The sequence below is a fragment of the Puntigrus tetrazona genome, chromosome 3 (genome assembly GCF_018831695.1).
Source record: "Puntigrus tetrazona isolate hp1 chromosome 3, ASM1883169v1, whole genome shotgun sequence".
In the NCBI taxonomy this organism is placed as follows: domain Eukaryota; kingdom Metazoa; phylum Chordata; class Actinopteri; order Cypriniformes; family Cyprinidae; genus Puntigrus; species Puntigrus tetrazona.
In genome coordinates this window covers 17503189-17527132 of record NC_056701.1, presented here as the reverse complement: position 1 = coordinate 17527132, position 23944 = coordinate 17503189, and the positions used below count along the sequence as shown (strand labels likewise).

At 40.1% G+C, this 23944-nt stretch overlaps 1 protein-coding gene across 2 annotated transcripts; it reads left to right on the top strand.

The window, feature by feature from the left end:
* Nucleotides 1-641: 641 nt before the first annotated feature.
* Nucleotides 642-23256, top strand: usp31 (ubiquitin specific peptidase 31). Of its 2 annotated transcripts, XM_043235151.1 has the most exons (18): nt 642-1230; nt 2194-4058; nt 5869-6006; nt 7572-7666; nt 7753-7845; nt 9921-10056; nt 10333-10480; nt 11198-11372; nt 11537-11648; nt 11755-11849; nt 11988-12065; nt 12686-12815; nt 15219-15338; nt 16729-16954; nt 17063-17221; nt 18524-18676; nt 18856-18894; nt 18979-23256. In XM_043235151.1, exons 2-18 carry the CDS (start codon nt 3531-3533, stop codon nt 20469-20471), a joined length of 3918 nt encoding a protein of 1305 aa, XP_043091086.1. In that variant the 5' UTR covers nt 642-1230; nt 2194-3530; the 3' UTR covers nt 20472-23256. The 2 variants fall into 2 exon arrangements, with proteins under 2 accessions (XP_043091086.1, XP_043091087.1); XM_043235152.1 differs by lacking the exon at nt 18856-18894 and having other exon boundaries at nt 643-1230.
* The last annotated feature ends 688 nt before the right edge of the window (nt 23257-23944 follow it).

Sequence of the window (23944 nt, the reverse complement as noted above, 5' to 3'; positions counted from 1 at the left end):
TGTTTGTTTTAGATGTCAAAATATAAAGATTTAGAGCTTTAAAATATATGGCTGCTTTTATGTTTTATCTAAAAAGAGAACGAAAAACACAATTCACTGCCATTCGGAATTGTGGAACAACTTTTTTTGTTTTTTTCTTTAAAGTGAAAAATACATTAAAACAAAAAGCACATTTTTTTTAAAAAGTCACTTTTTCAGATGTTTCCTAGCCTTTTATTGAAAATGAAAATAACACTGCACACTTTAAATGCTCATGCATAACAAACGCTCTTATTTCTCATGTTCCCGACTCCACAAAACATCCTGCTCATGCATATCCAGGGAGCTTGTTGCAGGTGCACTTGTGCGATTTCCCATGACATTTCGACAAGCTGCGACACGCTTGTCTGCCTGTGTGTGTGTGTGTGTGTGTGTGTGTCTCTGCTTAACGGCAGTGTGGGAATGCCCTGTCCCTCCCATGATTTACTGCACTTTGACTCTTAGCAACAAGCCAGCCAATCCCTCCGTGCAACCCGCACCGAGCTCAGATTTCTATTGGCCAAAACGTCAGAAGTGACAGATCCGTCAGGCAGCGACGCAAGAGCCTAAGCATCATCACAGAGAACTTGCCCTGTTGCATCTTGGCCCGATTCAAAGCCAGGTTGCGTGAGAAAAACAAGGCCTTTGTTGGCGAAGAGAGTGAGATATCTCTTTGAATGCGCTAACGCAACGTCGTATTTTTTAAATGACAGCTGTAGCTATTTATCTTCCGCACGAAAAGGCGATAAAGGACTTGCCTTTGAAATAAAGGATTCATGTTCTGCTCCTGATCTGGGACGACGCACATCGCATGGCGCTTTGAGAATCCACAGAATTATCACGATCCGCAGGGAAGGAAGCAATAAAGATATAAATGAACAGTCATTAGAGGTCATGCATTTTTAATACGTGTCCTATATTGAGCACCCCAGCCATTCTTTATTGCCGCGCAGAAGAGAAGAGCTGTGTGTTGCGAGGATGGACGGGCTGCAGATAGAGATGCCGCTCTCGTGTTACACCAGACCTCAGTCAAACGACCTTGAATGTGTAACAACTGGATCAGCCGTGGAGGCAGGCCAAAACCCATCTACACGTGTCTGTGCTATCATTTAAAGAAGCATGTTCACGTCAATCTACATGATACAGATGACAGACAGACAGAGACCTGGAATCACACGAAGACACCGAGACTAAATCCAGAAGAACTCCAAGGTGCCTCAAAAGATCTACCTGCAAATGTTGTTTTGATTTAGTAGATGAAAGTTAATCGATAAATGTGTTTTTTTCGAAAGCATCCTCACTTTACAGCAGTTTTACACCGAGAACTTTTCACTTTGTTGCTTTGCAGCAGTTCTTGAGAGACCTTTGCGCTGTTTGTGTGTGTGTGTGTGTGTGTGTGTAGGGGCTAACATTTGAAGCGTATCAAACCTCGTGTCAGATTCCCAGTGTGTGCAAACATAGAAAATAAATCCGATTCTGTTTAATATGTCAACATAATCAATACGTTGCATAAAGAAAAAGCATAATGCTTCAGTAGCATCGGTACCGTTTCATTAATAAATGTACTGGCTGTGCAAAACCGCTCAGCAGGACACTTTCCAAAACATAAAAGTCAGTTGGGTTAAAATCCTGTTGGACAAGATTTTCTAATTAATCTAGAACAGGTTTCTGCGGCGTCTTCGTGACTAAAGTAACCGCCTCGGCGCCTTCAAATTTCAGATCATGCATTCAATCCTGGACGTTTAGTGCCCTCGGTCTTCTCCGATCTTTGCTGCCATGCAAATAATAGTCTTTGAAGGAAGTTATATATCAATGTTAAATCTGTCCCCCAACGTTTCCTAATGATCGCCCTCAGAATGTCACATAGTCTTTAGTTATGTCACAGTAATAAAATGATGTACCAACCGGCTGCAGTTTTTAACCCACAATATTCTTCATTTTTGAAGTTAACTGTAATATAATTTAAAGATAATACAAATTAACACCTGTCCAAAATCAGGGGGGGGGGGGGTTCAAGTAGCACATGTATATTTGTATCAATAGCCAAAAGTACATTGTGAGTTAAAATCATATCAGTAGGATATTAAGTAGTGATCATGTTCCATGAAGATATTTACTACTGTGAACTTCATTTTGGATTATTATAATTGATTTATTTTTCTTCTGCACCCTCAGATTCCAGATTTTCCAGAATCAAAGGGAAGCGTATGCGTTCGGCCGTGTTGTGTTGTTCAGATGATGTAGGCTATAAATCTCAATTTCGCCAAAACAACAACCCCGAGCAGGATCCAGGGTCGTGATGTGAGTGAAACGAACGCGTTAGAGGTCCGTGTAAGGGGCGCGCTACTCGACCCGCTTAGTAAACGCTTTCAAACCACGCGCTCGGTACGACACCCAAGCACTGCGTCTCCCCAAAGGTTGACGAGGACACCCCCAAAATCCACGACCGCCAGGACAGTATCCAGCAGAAAGCGCTGCGGGGCTCTGACGTCACGGGAGCACCGCCGCCCTGCAGTGTCAGTGATTTTAGTAACTAAAGCGCTCGCGGACGCGACGGCCCACCGACGCGCCGCCACTGCCGCTATCGGACTCCACCGGACGCCAGGAGAAAACCGCCGAGTCAACGGGAGCACGCCGAAACGTTTCGGGATTTGTGGTGCACGCCGATCTCTCGCCGGTTCGCGCGCGTCTGCTGCCGTATAGCGTCGGTCTCGCGCCGGACAGCGCTCGCTGCGACGGCTGGATTTAAAACAGACAAAACAAGCCGAAGCGTCCCGGCCGGGCGCGAACGCATAATATTTAGCGAGCGGAGCGTCATTGCCTGGGTGGAGTTGCAGTGCATCGCTCAATTATGCATGAAGAAGCGGCATCGGCTAGCGCGCTAGCGGCGCGAGCTAACCACTGTCCCGTATTATGACAGCGATCTGCGTGCCTGCGGCGTTTGATCATCGCGCGTGGCGGTCAAGCGCGTTTGACTTTGATGCTGGTGCTACACGCGATGATTTCCGGTAGAAATTCACTTTTGCCAGTCATTTCATTGACATGGCAAACGGTTAGCCAGGGCAGGCCTAGCTAGCCACAGTGTTAGCTAGTAAAAAAAAAATCACTTCACTGGATTATAGACAGCGTGCGAGCCCTAACGCGTTGTTTTTAGTGGGTGCATCCAGTGAGCGAATAATAAAGCGTGCTATAGATGCGCAGCGAGTAGCTGGTTAATAAATAGCCTGGTTGCCGCAGACTTGACAGGTTTTTAATATCTGAAAAAAGTGTCAGGCGTGCGCGTCTCACAATGCGTTTTCTCAAGGCAAGTTCGGATCGTGTCGCTGAAGCAAACGCTTGGGTAATCGAGGCGCTGCCTCCGGCTAGCTAGCTCTCCGTGACTTTGCGAAGTAACATGCCAGATCTCGAGTGGATTTTACGCTCTGAATAAGCAGCCAGCGTTTGCAGCGCTTTAGCAGTCGTAGCTAGATTCTCGCCGGCAAGAGAGGGGGGATGCCCTAAACGCTCCAAACATGTCCAGCAAAGCTTCGGGCAAAGAGAAGAAGTCCGGCTTCAGCAAGAAGCTCTTCCGCCGGGGCTCGGTGCGCTCCGTGGGGAGTTTCATGAGCAGAGTCCTCAAGACTCTCTCCACGCTTTCTCATTTCGGATCGGAGCTGCACGCGCCCGAGGGCGACAAGGACGACGGGGGGTTCACAGCCTTCAAGAACGAGGGCAAGGGATCCGTCGCGTCGGATGACAGCGACTGCGGGGGGTTTCTTGCGAGGGACAAAATCCCCGGGGTGGCCGGTTTGAAGAACCACGGCAATACGTGCTTTATGAACGCTATTCTGCAGTGCCTGAGCAACACGGAGCTGTTCGCCGAGTACCTGGCGCTGGAGCAGTACCGAGGAGACCAGACGGACGACGAGAAGCCCAAGACCAACGGGGTCGTGCAGAGGAAGGGCGGCCAGGACAGAGGAGAGGTGACCGAGCAGCTGTCCGGGCTGGTCCGAGCCCTGTGGACCTTTGAGTACACGCCGCAGCACAGCCGCGACTTCAAAGTGAGTTCACGCGCAGGAGTGCGCCGACGTCGCCGGTCACACACACACACACACACACGCGCGCGCGCTCACCTGAAATAACGTGTGACCCTGGAGCACTGGTGTGTTTTTGTAGCAATAGCCGATAATACATTGTATGGGTCAAAATGATCGATTTTTCATTAGAATATTAAGATCTTGTTCTATGAAGTGAATCACGATTTTAATTAATAATGTGCTTTTTGCGCCCTCATATTCCAGATATTCAAATAGTAGCCTCGCGATATTGATTATCCTGTCCTAACAAACCATACCTGAATGGAAAGCTTCTTATTCAGCTTTCTTTTGATGTATAAATGACCATTATGACTGGTTTTGTGGTCCGGGGTCACATTTTAACAAAACAGAAATAACAATAAATAAATGCATATGTATTATTTTATTTGTATTTATGTTTCTGGATTATTTTTATTTATTTGTATTTTTTGAAAACATTGAATTTGATATTTAATGCATCAAAAATAGCATTCAAATATGAAACGAACAAAATGGGCTTTTAAAAGAAATTAAGTCCAAGAGAGATGTAATGTTAAGGTCTTTCTTGCAAACTGTAAACATTTATATAAGAGTTTTACCATCTGCACCGCTCTACAATGGTGGGAATTCAGCATCCCCGCTTCACAAAAGGCGTTCACGAGTTGGAATGAATCGGTTTGAGCTGGTCAATGACTCGCTGATTTAATAAACTAAGACTCGGATATATAATGTATACAAGGATATATAATATGATTATATGGCTTTATTCTATCACAGATGGAGATTTGATTCCTGGCTGCTGTCGTTACTGCTTGCTCGATTATCGTCGATTTGATTGCACAGATACTATTTAAACTGAACTGGGCTGAATTCAATAATAAAATTTATGAAACTGAAAGTTGAGTTTTTAGTCTTGTCTTTAAGCATTACTGACACTCTGTGTGTTTTTTCACTATTTGTATTATTAAAATTGTATTATATATATATATATATATATATATATATATATATATATATATATATATATATATATATATATATATATATATATATATAAATAAAGCTGACATATAGTATGATGTAGTAAGAATGTAAAGTTCATGCTCAGGTTATAAAAAGAAAAAAACACCCTGGTTTTATTTAGAGGCCCAGTCTGAGCAGAAATTGTTGCAGATGTTGTGATTTAGCCTTTTAATCTTATAAATTAGTGAGATTTTGATAACAGTATAGCAGACTACTTACATAATTGCATATAAATATTAGTTATCACTATAAGTAAGGCTTACACTCCCACTAAGGCTTAGTTTTATGGTCAGAGCTGTAGCATGATCAAAGCGTAAGGAAATATATAATGCAATGCAATGCAGTTATGGTTGTTAAATGTACAAATAAACATTACCCAAAAGCCTCATGTATAATACTTGATACTGACATTTTTATTATTTTTCTTAAAAACGTTCAAATGTAAATGTAAAAATGTTCTTTCAGTCCAATAAATGTTCATTCTTACATTAACTTCCTAAAAATAATAATAAAAAAAAAAGCCCAGCAAAAAGACACAAAATAATAAAGTATGATCAGTCATCAAGGTTGAATCATGTTGGTCCTTTGTGAATCGTGTCAAATATAATTCAGTAGGCTTTAAATGGTTAAAAACTCATAAAAGTGAATCCTAAAAAGCACAGCTGTCAACACTGAATAGAATATTTCCGTGTCTGGTATCTTGCTTCTGCAGATTAGAAACATGCGTGTCTTATTGTTGAAAACCTCACTAATACTGTGTGTGTTGTGGCAGAATGCTGTGGCCAGGAGTGCCATGCAGTACCGGGGAAATGCCCAACACGATGCCCAGGAGTTTCTTCTCTGGCTTCTCGACCGTGTGCATGAAGACCTCAACCATCTTGTAAACCCTAACATCAGAGCCACTATAAAGGTATGGCTGACGTTTAATGACTAAATGTTTGGCCCGAAGAATGTTCACCTCTTAAGGTCAGCTGAATTAAGAGACCTTTCGCCGCTCTAGCTGTATACAGAGGTTGTATCAGCAGTTCCCTAAAAGCTTAGGATTTCAATTGTTTAAATAGCAGAAGAGGAGAAGAGCCAAACGTGGCTGGATTTATAGAGCCATTCTGCCCTGGAATGACAGCTTGGAGTTTCCCATCAGACATTAGTCTGACAAAGACCGGCACAGAAGGGTATAGGAGACTTAAAACCTCCCCTATATCAAACGCGTGTCGTTAAGTCACATCCTATGGCCTCTTCAGAAGAGGGTTTCTTTTTACAGCCTGTGGTGTCCTGGTCAGGGTCAGCCACTTGCATACTCGCATGAGGTCATTCAGCTTGTCCGATTGATTTAGATGTACGTTGTGGTTTCCTGGAGTTTGTGCCAAGAAGTACGAGGCTGACAGTTTCCTGGCTTACTGACTGACTGACTTCTCTGCTCTGAAGAGCCAGATGCTTAGCTGGATCCTTAAACTTCTAGAAGAACGCCAGTCTCTCTTATTATTAATCACTTACGCTGTCTCGGCAGTATATCAGGGTTTTATTTATTGATTCACTCTGTACCTTATGGTGCAGAATAACCATACTCACCTTTAATCTGGTTTCTGTCAACAGTTCTTCGGGACTCTTGGATCGTGTAGATAGCGTTTAAATCACAGCATTCTGGATGCTTTAACAGCGGAAACATTATTATAACTTAAAATAGCCATTTTCTGTTGTAATTTATTCCTGTGATAAAAAGCTGTGTTTTCAGCATCATTGCTCCATTCTTCTGTGTCACATGATCTTTCAAAAAACATTCCAATAGGCTGATTTGATCAAGATTTGTTAACAGTTTATCTATAAATAGGGTCTTTTAACTAGTTGCTTATTAGCATATTACTACAATATTAGCAGCAATTAGGCACACATTTATGCCTTATTTTACACGACCTTGTTCTACATCCCTAATCCTACTCAATACCAAAGCGTAACATCTACCCTAATAACTATTAATAAGCAGCAAATTAGGACTGTATTGAGGGAAAAGTCATAATTAACAGTGAATAAGTGTTACCAAACATGTATTATTATTATCAATGTTGAAAACAGTTTGCTGCTTAATTAAATTTTAGTTTTTGTTTTGCGGAAACACTGATACACTTTTTCAAGACCTAAATAGAGTTAAATAGAACATTGTTTATTTAAAGTTGAAATCTATTCACGTTCAGTATTAATTTCGTTACTGAATGCTTTGAGTAATTTAATGCATTCTTGTTAAATAAAAAACTGGTCAGTAAAAAAACCTTGTGATGATTATGTATTCATAAATGTTTGATTTTTTTTTTCATTTTATATAGCTGTGGCCCTGCTTTATGTGCCTGACTTGAACGTCATCCGCTTGTAGATTAAAAATGATTAGTGTGGTAGTATTTATTATGTGATTTGCAAATCTATCATGCGTCTTTTTGAGTTACTGGTGTTAATAATGTTAAATTCTCACGTTTGTCACCGAAGCCTCCCGTTGAGGAAGACGATGGAGCGTTAGAGGGGCCTTCACCTCCTCTTTCAGCTGGCTCATTTGTTCAAGAGCTGTTTCAAGCTCAGTACAGGTAATAAACACCGATGCCTGTCTGTCAGCTTTATTTAAATGTTTGTCCTGGTTGGAATGGCTCACTGTGTCCTCTGTTGATTCCAGATCCTCGCTGACCTGTCCGCACTGTCAGAAACAGAGCAACACTTTTGATCCTTTTCTTTGCATCTCCCTCCCAATACCATTACCTCATACACGGTAAGCGCTGATGTCACAGAGACCGCTTTTAATTTGTCTCGGTGTGTTTTGATGGCGGGATCATGCTTCATCTGTAGGTGTAGACATTATGGCAAATCGATCAGCCGTCATGTTTTTATTAATGGCGTGACTGATCATCAGGGGTAGGATGAAGATTTAGAGTTTAGATGAAGGGTTCGATTGCATGACTGTTTTTAGTCAGCTATTGACTTTCACTTCACTTTTAATAGAAAACTGATGGCTTCACTTAATTTTTAGCTGAACCTTGGGTTGGATTTGTCATGATGTCGCTCTGTAGTAACTATAGATAAAAAGTGAACCTCATTTTTGACAGGAATTATTAAATTCAGGAAGGACTGCTTTTCTAGGGGCATATAAACGTTAAAGTCATTGTTCCTGTGAATATTTCTGTCGTGTTTTATTTTTTAAATACTTAAGTTGTACAATATAATTGGAATTCGTATTATTTTTCTATATTTCTGTTAAAATATTTCAAATATATTTTTAATTCAGGTTGAACATTTTTAGCGCTTAAAGTTGTTTTTAGTTGCAATATGAGTTTTTTATTTCAGCTTTATTTCAGTTAACCAAACGATCTGTAGTCTTAGTTTTAGTTAACATAAAAAACACCAACACCCCTCGTATCTTCTCATTGAAAGTGCAACACTAAACAGTACAGACTTTTTCCTTTGTTTTTTACAAGCTTATGGACAAATTTAACTTTGCAAACTGACAGCACGCCGTGGATATCCATGTATGCTTTTACTCCTCATGTTTCTTAAGGATCTAAAGTTGCTACTTTCTCCTTGTTTAAGGTGCTAAATATATACTTTCCCTTCAAATGATCATACTGTTCTGCTTCTCTCCTGAGGTGCTCTGATGCTATTTTTAAGAGGCCAGTGTAGTGGTTGATCAAGACGAGCTCTTGGTTTAATCCAGCGGCTGAATTTATTAGTACACATTAACGATAGAAGAGTAGTATTAGAAGACAGACAGTGATTTACAGCACACCTGCCCCTCGTAGCACAGCGGAGATGATGAACCAGTGAATGATAGTCCCTGGGAGAGTAGAATAGCTGGGCAGGTTTCACTTCCACATCATTATTGAGTAAAACCCTGCCTGTGCCTCCATATCATCCCTAATCCAAGAGGTTCTGCATCATAAAGAAAAATCGGGGGATGTTTCGACCCCTCCGCTGTAGCTTTCTGCACTGTCTGCATCTCTCTGCTCTGAAAAAACATTAGTGCTCAGAAAGACTAGATTTGGAGCTTATACTCTGCCAGCATGAAGAATGACCGATCCGAGAAAATTTCGCCTGGAAGTTCAGCGATGTGCGACTTAAGCGATAGTTGCCCTGGTCGTCACAGTCTGTGGGAGTAGATTTTATTTGCCCTCTTCTTAATTCTGTTTATTCATGCTTAGCAAGTGCTGTTATCTCTGTGTGTTATTTCATAGGCCATTTATTCCCTACGCATCCCTGATATGCCACTTCACGTGGGCAGATATTGATGAAGAGCTGTTGATTTAGTCGGCTTCGCCTTCTGGGGCCACTGCACACAGCTTTTCCTCTTTAGAGATGAGTTTGCTTCCTAATGCATTTAGAGAGGTGATCAAGCATCATTAGAGCAATTCTAAATACTTTCAGTCCTTGTAGGCTGCTGAATGCTGTAAAAGGATCTTAAGTAGTGCGTTACATTTTATCAGCTTGTATTTTAAATGAATGATTTTTGGAATGTTTATTTATTTTATCCACACACCCGAAGTAGCGTCAGCCAAAAATGGAAATTGCCATAATTTACTCGATTTACTTTGATCATGATTGAAGGTGTTGGGGTTCGAATGACATGAGGATGAGGAAACGATGCATTTTTATTTCGGAGTGGAGGACCCTTCGATTTTACAGTCAGGTGGTGATGTGAACTAATGGTTAAAAATCTGGGTTGGCAGCTAAAACCCTTTAAGTTTGCATGGGGTGATACACGAACTTTCATTATTGCGCTGTTGGTTGCTCCAAGGCAACTGTCTCTCTGAAGTTGCTTTGGATTAATTTGCTGTATCGCTTGGCATCCCTCAGGCCTCTGTATGTGACCGTGGTTTATCAAGGCAAGTACTCTCACTGCATGAGGATCGGTGTGGCCGTACCACTCAACAGCACTGTGTCCAGACTGAGAGAGGCCGTGTCACGTGAGACCAAGATCCCACCAGACCAGGTGCAGTTTCCACAGGCTTTTTTGCACGATACTAAGATGTTATTTTGCATCGAATTCCGGTCCGGTGTGAAGATCTTTTACTGTTTCTCTGAATACAATACTGATTCTCCATTAATACTGAGGTGTGGACACTGATGGAGGGTTGATTGCCATTTGTATGTTCGTCTTCCCACATAACGTCATCAACCAAAAACGTTTCCTGTTTGTTTGCCTTGTTTTACCGAGATGTTGAGTGTAAACCACTTCTGACCATCCGTCTCTCTTATGTCTGTGCAGTTTGTCCTGACTGAAATGTATTACGACGGTTTCCACCGCTCCTTTTGTGACGATGACGACGATCTTGATATCATTCAAGAAAGTGACTCAATCTTTGCTTTTGAAACTCCTGAGACTTTTAGATTAGAAAACATTCGCTCTAAAAGAGGTACTTTTTCATGCATTGCACTTGCATTGGTTACAGCTCAAAGTATACTTCAGTTTCGACGCAAATGCTTATCGTACGGCCAAACACGCTTGCTTTCATAGTACTCTCCATTTGGCGGCATACGCAAACGCAGGTGGATAACGCTTGCGCTAGAAAGTTTTATTTTTGTCTGGTGTTGGTCTGCACCATTTCTCTCCAAAATTTGACCAGTATTTTGTACTTGTTTAAACTAGACTTGCAGATATCTCTTTACACTCACATCTAGGCTGGCGTCTATTGTTGTTACCGTCTCCAGTAGACAGCTGTTTGGTTTTCAACTGTCAAACAATGGGCCAAACTTTTGGAGCAACAGATTAAAGCCAAAAACAATAAAATGTATGAGCTGAATGTACAGAGGATGTGCGGTTGTGGTCACGACAGTATTTACACAGCTGTACGCAAAAATTCAGCATCCGCGTAAAAAACGAAGTATACTTTGTACTTAAGAAAAACTGGATGTTTATCAAATAATCGTAATTAAAAGCAATCAGCATTTATTGAAAAATATAACACTGGAAATTGAGCTAAAGGTAGTGCCTTGTTTTTGAAAACATAGAAACTATATCTACAGTAGCTTAGATTAGGATCATCATAAAAGTAGACTTGAGAGTTTGAAAGTAATTGTCTTCATATTGTTGCTAACTTAATTGCCAACACAATTGTTTTAACCATTTCCAGGGAGCCTTCTTGCTAATCTGAATCAGAACAATTTGAAATACGGAGCCGAGAGCAGCAGAACGCCGTCTTTCATGCAGGGCGCAATGAATCCAGCTTCTCCCAACAAAAACACTGGATGTGAGAAAATGATTCTGCTGATCTGTAACCGAGCCTGCACTGGCCATCAAGGACGGAGGTAAAATGATTGTATTTCTGACATGCTCGCAGCAGTTGAAGTTCCATTATTTTGGAAACAGTATCTTGCAGTACATGACGAAAACGTAGTAATCTCATTATGCACAATATAATATTGCACAAAGTGGAAGATTACCTCAGTACTGTACTTTCTGTTTGTTGCAGGTTTGGTCTTCCGTTTGTGTTATATCTAGAGCGCACTGTGACATGGGATGTGTTACAGAAAGAAATTCTGGAGAAAATGCGTCACCTACTCAGGCCAGGGGTTTACATTCAGGTCAGTGAAGCCTCTACTCGTTGTTCAACACAGGTCTTCGAATGCATTTTTTCAAGTTAGTACAAATGTCTTGCAACTTCTAATAAAGTGAATGGGTGATTTTTAGGTTGGACCCTTCAGTCTGCGTGTGGTCGGAGTGGTTGGAATCACATATCTGTTGCCACAGGAGGAACAGCCACTATGTCACCCCACTGTGGAAAGGTTTGTAACGCATAACCATGTGTTCAGTGCATATTGTGTGAACTTAAACTTTAATTGTCCTACTGACTAATTTAAACATGCATATTGTTCTAGTGCGCACAGACTCATAAAAAGATTTCTTCAACTTTTCCTTTTTAGAGCATATAAATCCTGTGGGCCAGGTGGACCTCCTCATGTTAAGATTGTTGTGGAGTGGGACAAAGAGACCAAGGAATAGTAAGTCAAATGGAGCCACATTTAAGGATTTCTAAACTTTCCCAAACTAGGATGTGAAACTTGTAAATTCCCCTGGGTGGTAGCTAAGATTTAAATCATTAATAAAAATTCAATAAAATGTTTTATTTTATAATAAATAAAATCCCTTGCATGTCATGTGACATAACGTTGACCATTCCAGTATATTGTTAAATTATTGATATAAATATTTTAGGACAGATGTGTTTAGCTGAAAGTGAAGTTTGGGAGCGCCTGCATTAAAAAAAAAACGCAAAAGAAGCCTTTTAGAAGCCACTTGTTTTATTTATTTATTTTGTCAAATGCATGGAAACTTTATACTGCTGTATAGATCAGTTCCACAGATGAATGCCAATATATGGCCAAAATATTTCAGAAAAAAAAAATTCATTTCAAACATTCAGGTTCGACACTGTAAGTGTCAAAGGAGTTTCCTAACCACATGTGTGCATGTTTTGAGCATTCTCTGGCAGACTGCTAGAGAAACTCTCCTGCAGAGAAGAAAAAAAAATATGTGTGTTGAAGTCAAAGTAGAGGATCGCAGACATGCTTGACTGGTCTGCTTAGAGATTTGTTTCCAGCGTATTTTCTGATTCCCGCAGTTTGTTTGGACACACTGAGGAAGAGTACATCCCTGATGCTGAGAGTGTGTATCTGCACAGAGAGCAGCACCATCAGCCGCAGGCCTGCACCCTCGCTCAGTGCTTCCAGCTCTACACCAAAGAGGAGCAGGTAAAAGTCTGGCATAATACACATTCAAGTTTTACCTTCGCAAAGGATCCGTTTTCTCCCAAAAACTAAAACTGTTACCTATGTACATACTACTTATTGTAGTAATTACAATAACAAGGTACTAACCCTGAACCTACCCCTAAACCTAACCCTACCCATGTAGTTACCGTATATTACCAGTACTTTCTTGGATAAGTACACTGTAAGAACATTAAGTACATGTAAATACACGTACTGTAAAATAAAGTCCAACCATTATGTCTTTCTAAACCTGTTAGACTTGCTTTCAAAGGGAGAAATTTCAAAACTAAGCCAAAAAAGTCTAAGGCTGTCAAATAAAGCAGTAAGCCCCAAGAAACCATGGTTTACAGTGAATTTATACCAACTAAGGGGCATTTGTTACATTGTTTCATTGGGGCTTATTGCTTTTATAAAACAGTTATTCTTTATAAGTTGCAAAATAAAACCGGGCAAATAACGTGTAATGATATTAATAAAAAATATATGTAGTTCCTTAGAAACAGTTGTCAACAAAGTGGTTGCAGAGCAACACACAAAGTAAACAAAGGTGTAGGTGGAGGCGTTGAGAATCAGAGTTGTGACACGCTTTGATCTCGCCGCCGCGTGGTCACATGGTTCATGGAGCTCTCAATAGTTCCTATGATGTTCCTAGTATGATATGATACTAGTTCTCTTTAAATCAAATGGTAAATTCTCATGAAGTGACTCAAGCTGATGTGGTCATGCCGTCACATAGTGAGATGGCGAAGTTCACATGTCACAGGGTCTCTCTCTGTATGTCTCTGTGTTCAACGCGATCAGATGCTTCCTGAGGCCTTGAAATTTGGTATTAATTGATTTAATGTGAATCAGTACTCTGTAGTACACGATGCAATTCGGTTGATATCCTAAAAATACAGAGTTTGGTACCCAACCCTACTGGGGAGTAATGAAGAGACAGCTTTTTTTTTAATATGCTTATTATTTATTTTACAATTGGCAAAGTATTTAGGGTTAAAATAGAGAAAATGTTTTTAAATTCCCAGTGCAAAGAGGCAAATTAGAGGCATTTGGTGTCCAGAAAAATAATATTTCTATGTAGTGCCATGGTTTAACCACTACATGCCGGTATGGCTGTTTAATAAATATATCCTACATGTTGCTTTGAGTTTTACCGGTCATAATAGCTTATTTATTTATTTATTTATTTATTTAATGTTTTCATTATCAAACACTCAATGTTTGTAAGTTTAGCTTTTTTAAATGTTGAATTAAATATACTTATATCCCTGTATTTTATGACATTCATGTACAAGCTAATATTAAAAAAGACCAGCAAATATGGACCAACTGCATTCAGAGAAACTCTTTCTTTTATTCTTTTAATTGGCAGTCTTAACTGAAACTCATTCAGCTTTCAACAAAGAGAGAAAGATTGCAGAAGGACTGAAAACTAGCAAATATAGCATATCTGCCTATTATCTAAAAATAAGCATCGACTATAACCGTTTCGTAAAATACTACTTTGCCAGATTTCTGATTGGTAAACTATTGCATTAAAACTGCTGTAATTTCCTCAACTTTCTGGTGAGTGTGCTCGAGAAGCACTGAAATGAATGTGCTTCAGTGCTGAAACTATTGGTTGTTTGGAACTATTGGCCGCTCCGTGACACACTTCCTCAGTTCCTATGGAAGCCTGTGGGAGCGTCTCAACTAAATGAAATAATATTTCCTAAATGGCTCTGGTTTGTAGTTAGTAATTTACATCAGCTTTTAATGCAGCTCAGCCAATCAGAATGAAGAACCAGACCTATCTTTTTTTTTTTATAATTTTAGAAATTTTATAAAAGATTTATATTGAATAATGACTTGAATATCTGCCTCTCCCTCACACAAGAGGTGATTTATGATGCTTTAATGTCATTTTCGGAGCTTGACAGCCCTCATCTACTTTCTTTGTATTGAAAAGAGCAGCTCGGACGTTCTCCTGTGTTCATGGAAGAAAGGAAGTCATACAGGTTTTGAACAACATAAGAGAATAATGAATAATGAAGACTTTTTCAGTTGCGTGAACTATTCCTTTAGTATCCTCACACTCTTTTAATTTCTTTAATTTCTACTTCTCCAGAGCTGCCTTTGTAGGAAGAGTATGTCGGTGTTACTCTATTTCTGCTGTCGGTGCTGTTTTAAAATTGCTAGTTTTTTGCGAACACATCTTTAACCCTGAAACGGGTCCACATATCGTATAAATATACACTGTGGTTAGCCAGAGCCGGCCTCAGGCAGCTAAGGAAGGGTTTGGAACTGGCTGTGCTTTAAGGAAAATGAAGGAACAGCCAGATTTGTAAACGCAAAACCTCTCTGACTGATTTTGTTTATGTCTGCTTCCTGTATGCCTTCCAGTTGGCCCCAGATGATGCTTGGCGCTGCCCCCATTGCAGGCAACTGCAACAGGGGCGGATCAAACTCAGCCTGTGGACCCTGCCGGATGTTCTCATACTGCACCTCAAGAGGTTTAGACAGGTGCTGTACTGATCAAATCGCATTCCCTGCGCAAATGGTGCTCTCTGCATGCATATGTGTGATAGGGGATGTTTACACCTGGTCACTTTGTGCGTTTTCTCTGACCAAATAGCTGTCCAGTCGAGAAAAGACCAGGTGAAAATCCTCTTTCAGGACTGATTTAAATCTGATCGCTCAAACCACTTCAGCATTCCAGATGAAACCAGCCAAGTGTAAATGCATTTGGTTGCTGAAACCAAGAGAGAGATAAAATATGACGTAACGTGTATATATATATATATATATATATATATATATATATATATATATATATATATATATATATATATATATATGACTGTGCTAATACAATACGTAATGATGAAACTCTCTCTTCTGTTGCAGTCTTTTAGTTAGAAATTAGCTGATAATGAGTAAAATGATTTCATTGATGTGAACTATTAAATGTGCCTATAGTGTGGAAATTAAAGATCGGATTATATCCCTTTTGCGAAGACGCATTTATGGGGCAGAGTCTAAATGGAACTGTCTTAACAATTCAGATAAATATCCGATCAGAGAAAATACTTGAAGTGGCCAGGTGGAAACAGGTCTACAGAGTGGCCTGCGGTGAACGTTTGAATATTAAGTTAAAGTTTGAACCCCACCAGGGGATGATCCTTTAAAGTTCACCCCAAAATGGGAATTCTGTCATTAATTACTCGCCCTCATGTCTTTCCAAACCCTTAAGACCTTCGTTCATCTTTGGAACACAAATTAAGATATTTCTGATGAAATCGGAGAGCAACACAACTGAAATTATTCAGTTCCAAAAATGTAGTAAATACATTGGTAAAACAACATGTCCTAAGTTTTGCTATGCTGCGTGAATCCTTTCTTCTTTTTTTTTTTTTTTTTTACACAAAAATAACATAATTTTACTCAACCATTCTTCCCCCTTGAGTTACATCTTTTGCCATTTTAGAGAGTATCACAACACATGCTTTTCTCTAACCATAAACAGCGGCCAGTACGTTCTTGTGCATACTTTCCTTCTTTGCGCAAAAGTATTTCACGTAGCTTTGCAAAACAGAGGTTAAGCCACTGATGTCAAGTGGACTGTTTTACCAATGTATGTACTGCATTTATGGAACATTTCAGTTGTGTTACTGTCTATGGAGGGTCCTTGTGGCTCTCCGATTTCAGCAAAACTATATTCATTTGCGTTCCGCAGATGAACTTAAGTGTTTGAAACGGCATGAGGGTGAGTAATTAATCACAGAATTTTTCATTTTGGGGTGTACTAACCCTTTCACTATCAATTATGTCTACCTGGAGAGTTGTGTGTTAGCATCTTTTAAATAGAAAAGTGCAAATATTTTTTTAATTACGTGAACTGTATGTCTTCAAGGAGGGGGACAGGAGGGTAAAGATGCAAAACATGGTGCGATTTCCTTTAATTGGCATGGATATGGCGCCTCATGTGGTGAAGAGGAGCCAGAGCAGCTGGAGCTTACCCTCACACTGGTCTCCATGGAGGCGACCTTATGGACTTGGCCGTAACCCAGATGACTACCTTTATGACCTCTATGCTGTGTGTAATCATCATGGCAACATGCATGGAGGGCATTACACAGGTAATGCACTAAGAACTTGAATGCTTGGATTTACATAGAAAATTTGCTGTATTCTCTTTTTGATTGATTGATTTGATATTTCACTCCCTGTCCTTTAACTCTTAACAGCGTACTGTAAGAACTCCATTGATGGGCAGTGGTATTGCTTTGATGACAGTGAGGTTCAGCCTGTAGCTGAGGAAGATGTCTGTCAGCAAACCGCATACATTCTGTTCTATCAAAGGAGGACAACTATTCCCTCATGGTCGGCAAACAGCTCTGTCGCAGGTGACTCTTGTTCCTTATTGAGTTTTGGGTTGACACAGTTTGCTGACTCATTTGTCTTATTCATTTACAAAGCTTGTGAAGGTGCTGGCATGTGAACCAAGCGACCCGATTTCCAGTCCGTCGAAGCTGCTTTATATTAGCATGCCACTAATTGAGAGTAGAGCCTGATTCCATTTCGTAGAAATAGAAAAAAGAATAAAGAGTTTGATGTACTGTCTAGACATATCTAGCATTGAAGGTCCTTCAGCTCATTTACGACTAAGTTCAAATGAATGTCTAAAATCATTTAAAATCACCACAATACAGAAACCATTCAACAAAAAATTACATTTTCAGTCTTTCTACACTGTTCAACCAAAATAATAATAATAATAATTGTTGTAAATTACTGCTGTTTTATGGGCCGGAATTTAATTGATTTAGCCCCCTCTTCCCAAAAAAAGTTCAGATACCACCCTGCAGCCTAAAGATTTCAGTCATGTCTGTCAGAGTTCTGATTACCTATTTACCAAACAAACTAAATCTAAACCTTAATATAGCACATGCTGTACGGTAACATTACCATTTGTTGTGATCACATCCTTCCATGTTTTTCTAAACTCGAAACCAAATCTATAAAGTCTAAACTTAACTACACAGGGTATTGTGTGATTAGATTCAGGAGTATATTGATCATATTGATGATATTATGTGCCTATTTTACACAAGCAGTTATATTTTTATTAACTCACAAAACACTTCAGTATATAACATGAAAATTGAGCTTGACACATCAAATCTGTGATCTTATGAGATAGGCCTTTGGGCAGTTTTTATTATTGAGTCTTGACAGGTGAGTTTAAACGAGAATGCACGGTAATTCATAGACATTGTGTGAAAATGTGGACAGTGTCAATATAAAGATGTCTATATAGTACTAGTATAGACTTTGTTTTTTCACCTGTTGTATCAATGCAACATATTGTTAGACATTTGATTCATGTATTGATGGATTGCTGCTCCATTAGTAGTTTGTGCTTTGTTTGGGGAGCAAAAAGTCAAAACTGCCATATGATCAACAGCTTTTACATATGTCTTAGTATTCTACAACCCTAATGATCAGCAGTGGTTCATCTAAGCTGTAAATTAATTCCCAATTAATTCTAAGGGTTGGAGAATGGATAGAAAACAGAAGGTTTTATTTATTTTTTGTGTGAAAATTTCTAACAACTCTATAATACTGTTTAAAAAACCTCTACAACAGTGCAGAACATGGCCCTGTGAATAAAGATCCTTGTTTTTGGATTTGTCCTTGTTTTTTAGGCTCCACCAGCTCATCTTTATGTGAACACTGGGTTAACCGGCTCCCGGGCAGCAGGCCGCCCAGCCTGGCCTCTGGAGCCTCCTCGAGACGCACATCCCTGATCTCTTTGGCAGAGTCAGTGGAGTTTCCTGGTGATCGCAGTGAAGATGATGGTGAGGACCTTCATCATGCCTCTAACATGGGTGTTGACCTTTCTGGTGTCTTTAACATGTAAATCTTTATAAACCGAGTAGTATCGTGTTTTGCCCTCATCTTCCTTGTGTCCTCTTATTCTGTGTATTGTGCCAGTGTTTTACTCTTGCCTTTCTTTATTATGTCTTCTCTCTTGTAGCTTTAGCGCTTACTAACACAGGATCTCCCGCCTTGCTCAGTTAAGACAAAACTGCATGCCAATGCTCTTTTGATTCAGTCTGGTATCAGCGCATTAGTTTAAATCTCTCTTCTCTTTTTAAAGGAGGATTTTCAACGCGGCCCTTCGTGAGGAGCATCCAGCGCCAGAGCTTGTCCTCCAGATCGTCGGTTACCAGCCCTCTGGCTTTCAGTGAAAACGGGATGAAACCTTCCTGGTCCCTGTCACAGAAACTACAAATGAGATCCAACTCCCCCTCGCGATTCTCTTTGGACTCGCGATCTTCGCCTCCTCTCGAGAGGATAGGTGAAGCTTGTGATGACAAAGTGTCCACGTCTTGCTTTGGCGGCTACAGCAGACATGAGCGGCAGCCCAGCAGTAAGGCCCCGCTGGCCATGATGGAGGGTAATGGCAGTGATGACGGCAGTGGTAAACGAATCTTAGATGAGGCCTATTGCAGAGCTCCAACACAGTCCGATAGAAAAAGCTCTAAAGGCGAGACCGTTGACAACAACAACCAGATTAACGCAGTGGACCAGAATGCTCTCGGAGTGCTCGTCAAAGAGCAGAAGCATAAGAGCTCCGGGTCGGAGAAGAAAGCAGATGAGAAGAGCTCCAGCAAGAAGAGCTCCACCAAAACCAAGAGCGACCAAGAGAAGTCCTCCAAGAAGCGCCAGAGCTCCTCTTCTGTCACCAAGTCTCCATCATCCCAAGTGTCTTCCAGCCCTCAAGTGAAGGGCACCAAAGCGACCAATCTAAAAGAGAAGAGCGATTCTCCCAAGAGTACCAAGGGTACACCTTCAGGAACGCCCTCTAGAAGGAAAGAGTCTTTGCAGGCACAGGAGTCTGGAGGCACGAAGGGGAAACCGTCCCTTACTTCCACACCCCAGTCCTCCGCCTCTCCATCACCCACATCCAAAAAGAGCTCCTCGGTGGCTGAGAAGAACTCTGTGTCTGGCAAGAAGAAGCTGGTGGAGAGAGGCTCCAGCAAGGACTTGGCGCATACCAGTCCCCTGGCAGAGAAGTCCAGAGTCAGTGCCACCCCTCGAACATCCCAACCCAAGACTGCCGAGGCCAGCCGGCCTGAAAGGAGGCCAGTGAGAAGCTCCAGCAGTAGCTCCTCAGTCACCAGCCTGCGCTCCCCAAGCGTCTCCTCGAGAGACCTCCGGCGCAGCAGCAAATCCGAGGACAAGGGACTCTCGTTCTTCAAGAGTGCGCTTCGGCAGAAAGAGACTCGGCGGTCAGCCGATCTGGGCAAGGCCTCGATTCTCGCCAAGAAGGCTGTCGAAAGGACTGCCAAGTCCAACAGCCAGTGCAGACTTGATGCCGATGAGGGCGAAGGCTCGGGAAATTCTTCCCAGCAGGTCTCTCCGGAGCCACGTTCCTGCAAGGCTGCTGCCAATGAGAAAGAGTCATCAAAGACCTCCACCCCCAACAAACGCTCTCTCTTACCAGTAGGCAAGTCCAAGTCTTCCAATTCTGAGACTAGCCTTCAGTCTCCCATCAATGGGAAGAGGCCTCTTGAAAAGATCTCATCCTCTAAAAAGCTTTCTTCCAGCATGCAATCCTCTGCACGGCCAACACAGACGCCTCAATGAAATTTTAATAGCAGTTCCATTATTTTCTGTAATGCAGCTATTTTTTGATGTGCCTAAGAAGAATATAAAGTATATAGTATATACCTGTATTTTACTTTTCTCAAAGAAAATATGTCAATTATCAGAAAGCGCCTTTCTATCCTGCCATGGAACCAAATCGTTGCCTCTGGCAAGGTATGGTATATGAATCTACTACTGTTCACGACTCTGAATAGGAATGTTTTAACTTAGCACTTTGTATATATTTTTTCTCCCTCGAATAATGCTTAGATGTAATGGATACTATGTACAATAATTTTTAACTTGGTACCGTACCTTTTTATTTGGACAAGTCACTTATGATGAAATTAGATTCTTGCGATATTCCTTGGAGTACTGTACCAATTCACTCCACATCTACACTTGGTGCTATTTACAGTCCAGTGTTCCCCTGGCACTGATACAGCATGAGATTGAGAAGAGTTACATCACGAAACCTGGCTGAATTTGCGTCTGTAGACTTGTAGATGGGGTTTGGCAGAGTCGGAACAATCTCTTTGGTACCTCTCAAAGCCTGCTCTCCTATCCCGACTTTTTTCTTTTGTACTCGAGAGCAGTTACAAGTGTTCCAGTAGCATTACTGCCCTTAGAAATATGCGCAACAATGCCGACTACAGGCCGATAGCTGAATTGTTGCTGAATGAATGTGATCTTTCAAATGGTAAATTAGTGGAGGACAATCTTTAAACTCACAATATTTAGTTTATTCCAGCAAAACGCTGTGTGATCTGGATAATAATAGAGGCCGTGTAAGCCCTGCATGAATTTGTTTTGTATATCTTTGTTTTTATAATGAACGTTTAAAAGCCACATAATCATACTTGAACCATTTCATGCCCGCCAAGTCTGATGCCAACATATACGAGCGGTTTTCATTTGGCTTGCTCCGAGCTGGGGTTAAACCCTTGCGCGACGGTTTTTATCTCCCATATTTATCTGTGGACAACCAGTGCAATAGTTTTCAACACTTTGTAGGGGAACAGGTATATGACCTTCTGTGTTTGGGAAACATGTTGAACATAATGTTGCTGTTATAGAAACGAATTATTTTAAATATCGATACTGTGCATATGCAATAGCGATAAAACCATTTAATCAATGTAAATCAGAATTTATTTTCAGGATTAATGGCTCACCACAATATGGGTTTCATATTTTTATTTTTATTTTTATTTTTGTGATTTAATATCCAATTGAAAACTCGTCAACACCATCGACTTCACTTAAATATATTTTCTTCTCGATTTAGCTCTGACAAGTTCATTTGGACTAATACAAAATGTTATGTATGACAGGAGAAATGTAAGGTTAAGCAAGTCATTATTGTAACATTTGCATAATAGTGTCATTACGTTGGCCGCTGTTCAGCTTGCTGCCCTGTAATTAAAACATTAATCCAAGCGCTGCTGACGCCACCGTTGAACCGTTCTCATTTTCATGCTCCTTTTCGGTCTCAGAAACCCATCTCTTTCAGCACACTTTATCTTAAAATAGATAATTCAACAATGAACCTAATGTGTAGCACGCTTCTTATTTTTTGCGACAGGCCCATTTTGTGTGTGCACTGAAAAAGTATTTGTAAAAAGCAGTATTGCATGATAACATTAACGCATGCACTTAACTATGCAAGTAACTGTTGCTAAACAAGAGGAGTCTGGTTATTAATGTCTGAATTTTTATTTTTTAAAGAAAACAGCATGAATTGTTTCCATTTTCTTGCTTTTTTGCACACTTGTCTAACTTTTAAGTTTTTAAATATTGTGATATGAGAACATAAATTATTAGCTTTAACCATATGTAATCCAGAATTAGCAATCTGCGTTGTATTTTCGTCCTTTTTTTTAATAATTAAAACTATTATTTTAATTCATAAGCTGTTTTTTAAGGTAAGAGCTCCCTGTTTCCATGTGATAAATTTACTTTTTATATTTTTATAGTTGCAGCCTGTTTTGGTTTTTCACATTTCGCTGGCGTGATGTGGTCTGCTCATGCTTTCACATGTAGTTTGTAGGGAATGTTGTATATTATATCAGCTATGTAACTTTACTGTCAGCGTTCAATCAGTGCACACAAGTCCCGCATCGCTTGCAATGCTGATACACTAAACACTACATTCACTTTGTTTTTCATGTCATTCCATGTTTTAAGTTGTGAAGTTCTCGGACCATGAATTCAGAGAAGTGCTATTACCCTCTTTATAGTCTTACTGCATATGGGATGTTTTCAATGGCTCAAGTGCTAATATGACATGGTCTTATCAAGCGTTTGGATAGGACGGATGATTTTATCATTATAACGAAGCTGTATCAGTCTTATGGTATAATATGCGTTCTCTTGGTTTACACACTGGACTTGAATGATTTCTTTCGGCCCAGAGCAGTTTTCAAGTATTGTTCACGAACTGGTACCTGCTTTGGTGGGCTAATAAACTGGGCTTTCATTTTATTATATGAACAACAGTCTAGGTCAACCAAAAGAGGAAAATAATATTTGGTTAGAAAAAGTGAAAACCATGTAAATGTTTGGTTGCATGAGACTGCGTCAAATGCTTTTTTTGTTAATTTATTTGTACGTTTTATGTGTATGCACTTTTTTTATTATTTTGAATGTTTTTTTTTTATTATTATTTTAAAGAATGCATTTCTTTGAAGAATCATTTGTATTCATAACATTGTCTCCCCAATGTAAGTTGGCGGTTGAATTATGATTAAAAAAATAGACCTGCATTAGAGGTCTAACCTCAAAATTGTCCTCAATAATTATTTTGATTCATTTCATTTGCTTAGCTTGGGTTTGACCTATTTTTTTTTTTGCAGCAAACGGTGTAATATCCAGTGTTGACCACAAGATGGGGCTTTCCACCATGCTTTTAAAAATATGCAGCCATACAGATTTCCTGTGAGTGGAAAAACATAATTCTAGACCAGTGGTTCCCAACCTTTTCTTGTTTGAGGCACCCTTGGAAAGCCTTTCAAAAGTTCCCGGCACCCTTTTAAGGAAATAGAAATTAAAATCTCCGTAGCTTTTTTATTATTATTTATTTATTTGTTTCATTTCGAGAGTTTGCATGCAACAACACCTTATACCTAGTCCTAGATGATATGAGAATACTGTTTACACTGATTCTGCCTTAATAAAAAAATTTTGTTGAAATTTTGGCGGCACCCTCAAAAGATCTCACGGCACCCCTTAGTGCCGCGGTACACCGGTTGGGAACCACTGTTCTAGACCCTTTGGAGGACTCGTAGTTAGAGTGAGAGATCGGAGTAAACGCAGTCATGTCTTTAGGGTTAATCCACTCAAAAATGAAAATGGTCTTAAATTTCTTGCCTCCATATCATCATATTTAGAATAGGTATAAAATTTGTATAAATAGTATTCATTTATTTACTATAGTTTAACTGATAAACTGCAATAAACTAAATTATACGACA

Coding starts and splice junctions, on each gene's coding strand:
- usp31 (XM_043235151.1), top strand. CDS start 3,531: ATGTCCAGCAAAGCTTCGGGCAAAGAGAAGAAGTCCGGCTTCAGCAAG. Junction 6,007..7,571: donor ACATCAGAGCCACTATAAAG/GTATGGCTGACG, acceptor TTGTCACCGAAG/CCTCCCGTTGAGGAAGACGA. Junction 15,339..16,728: donor ACCTCAAGAGGTTTAGACAG/GTGCTGTACTGA, acceptor TATGTCTTCAAG/GAGGGGGACAGGAGGGTAAA.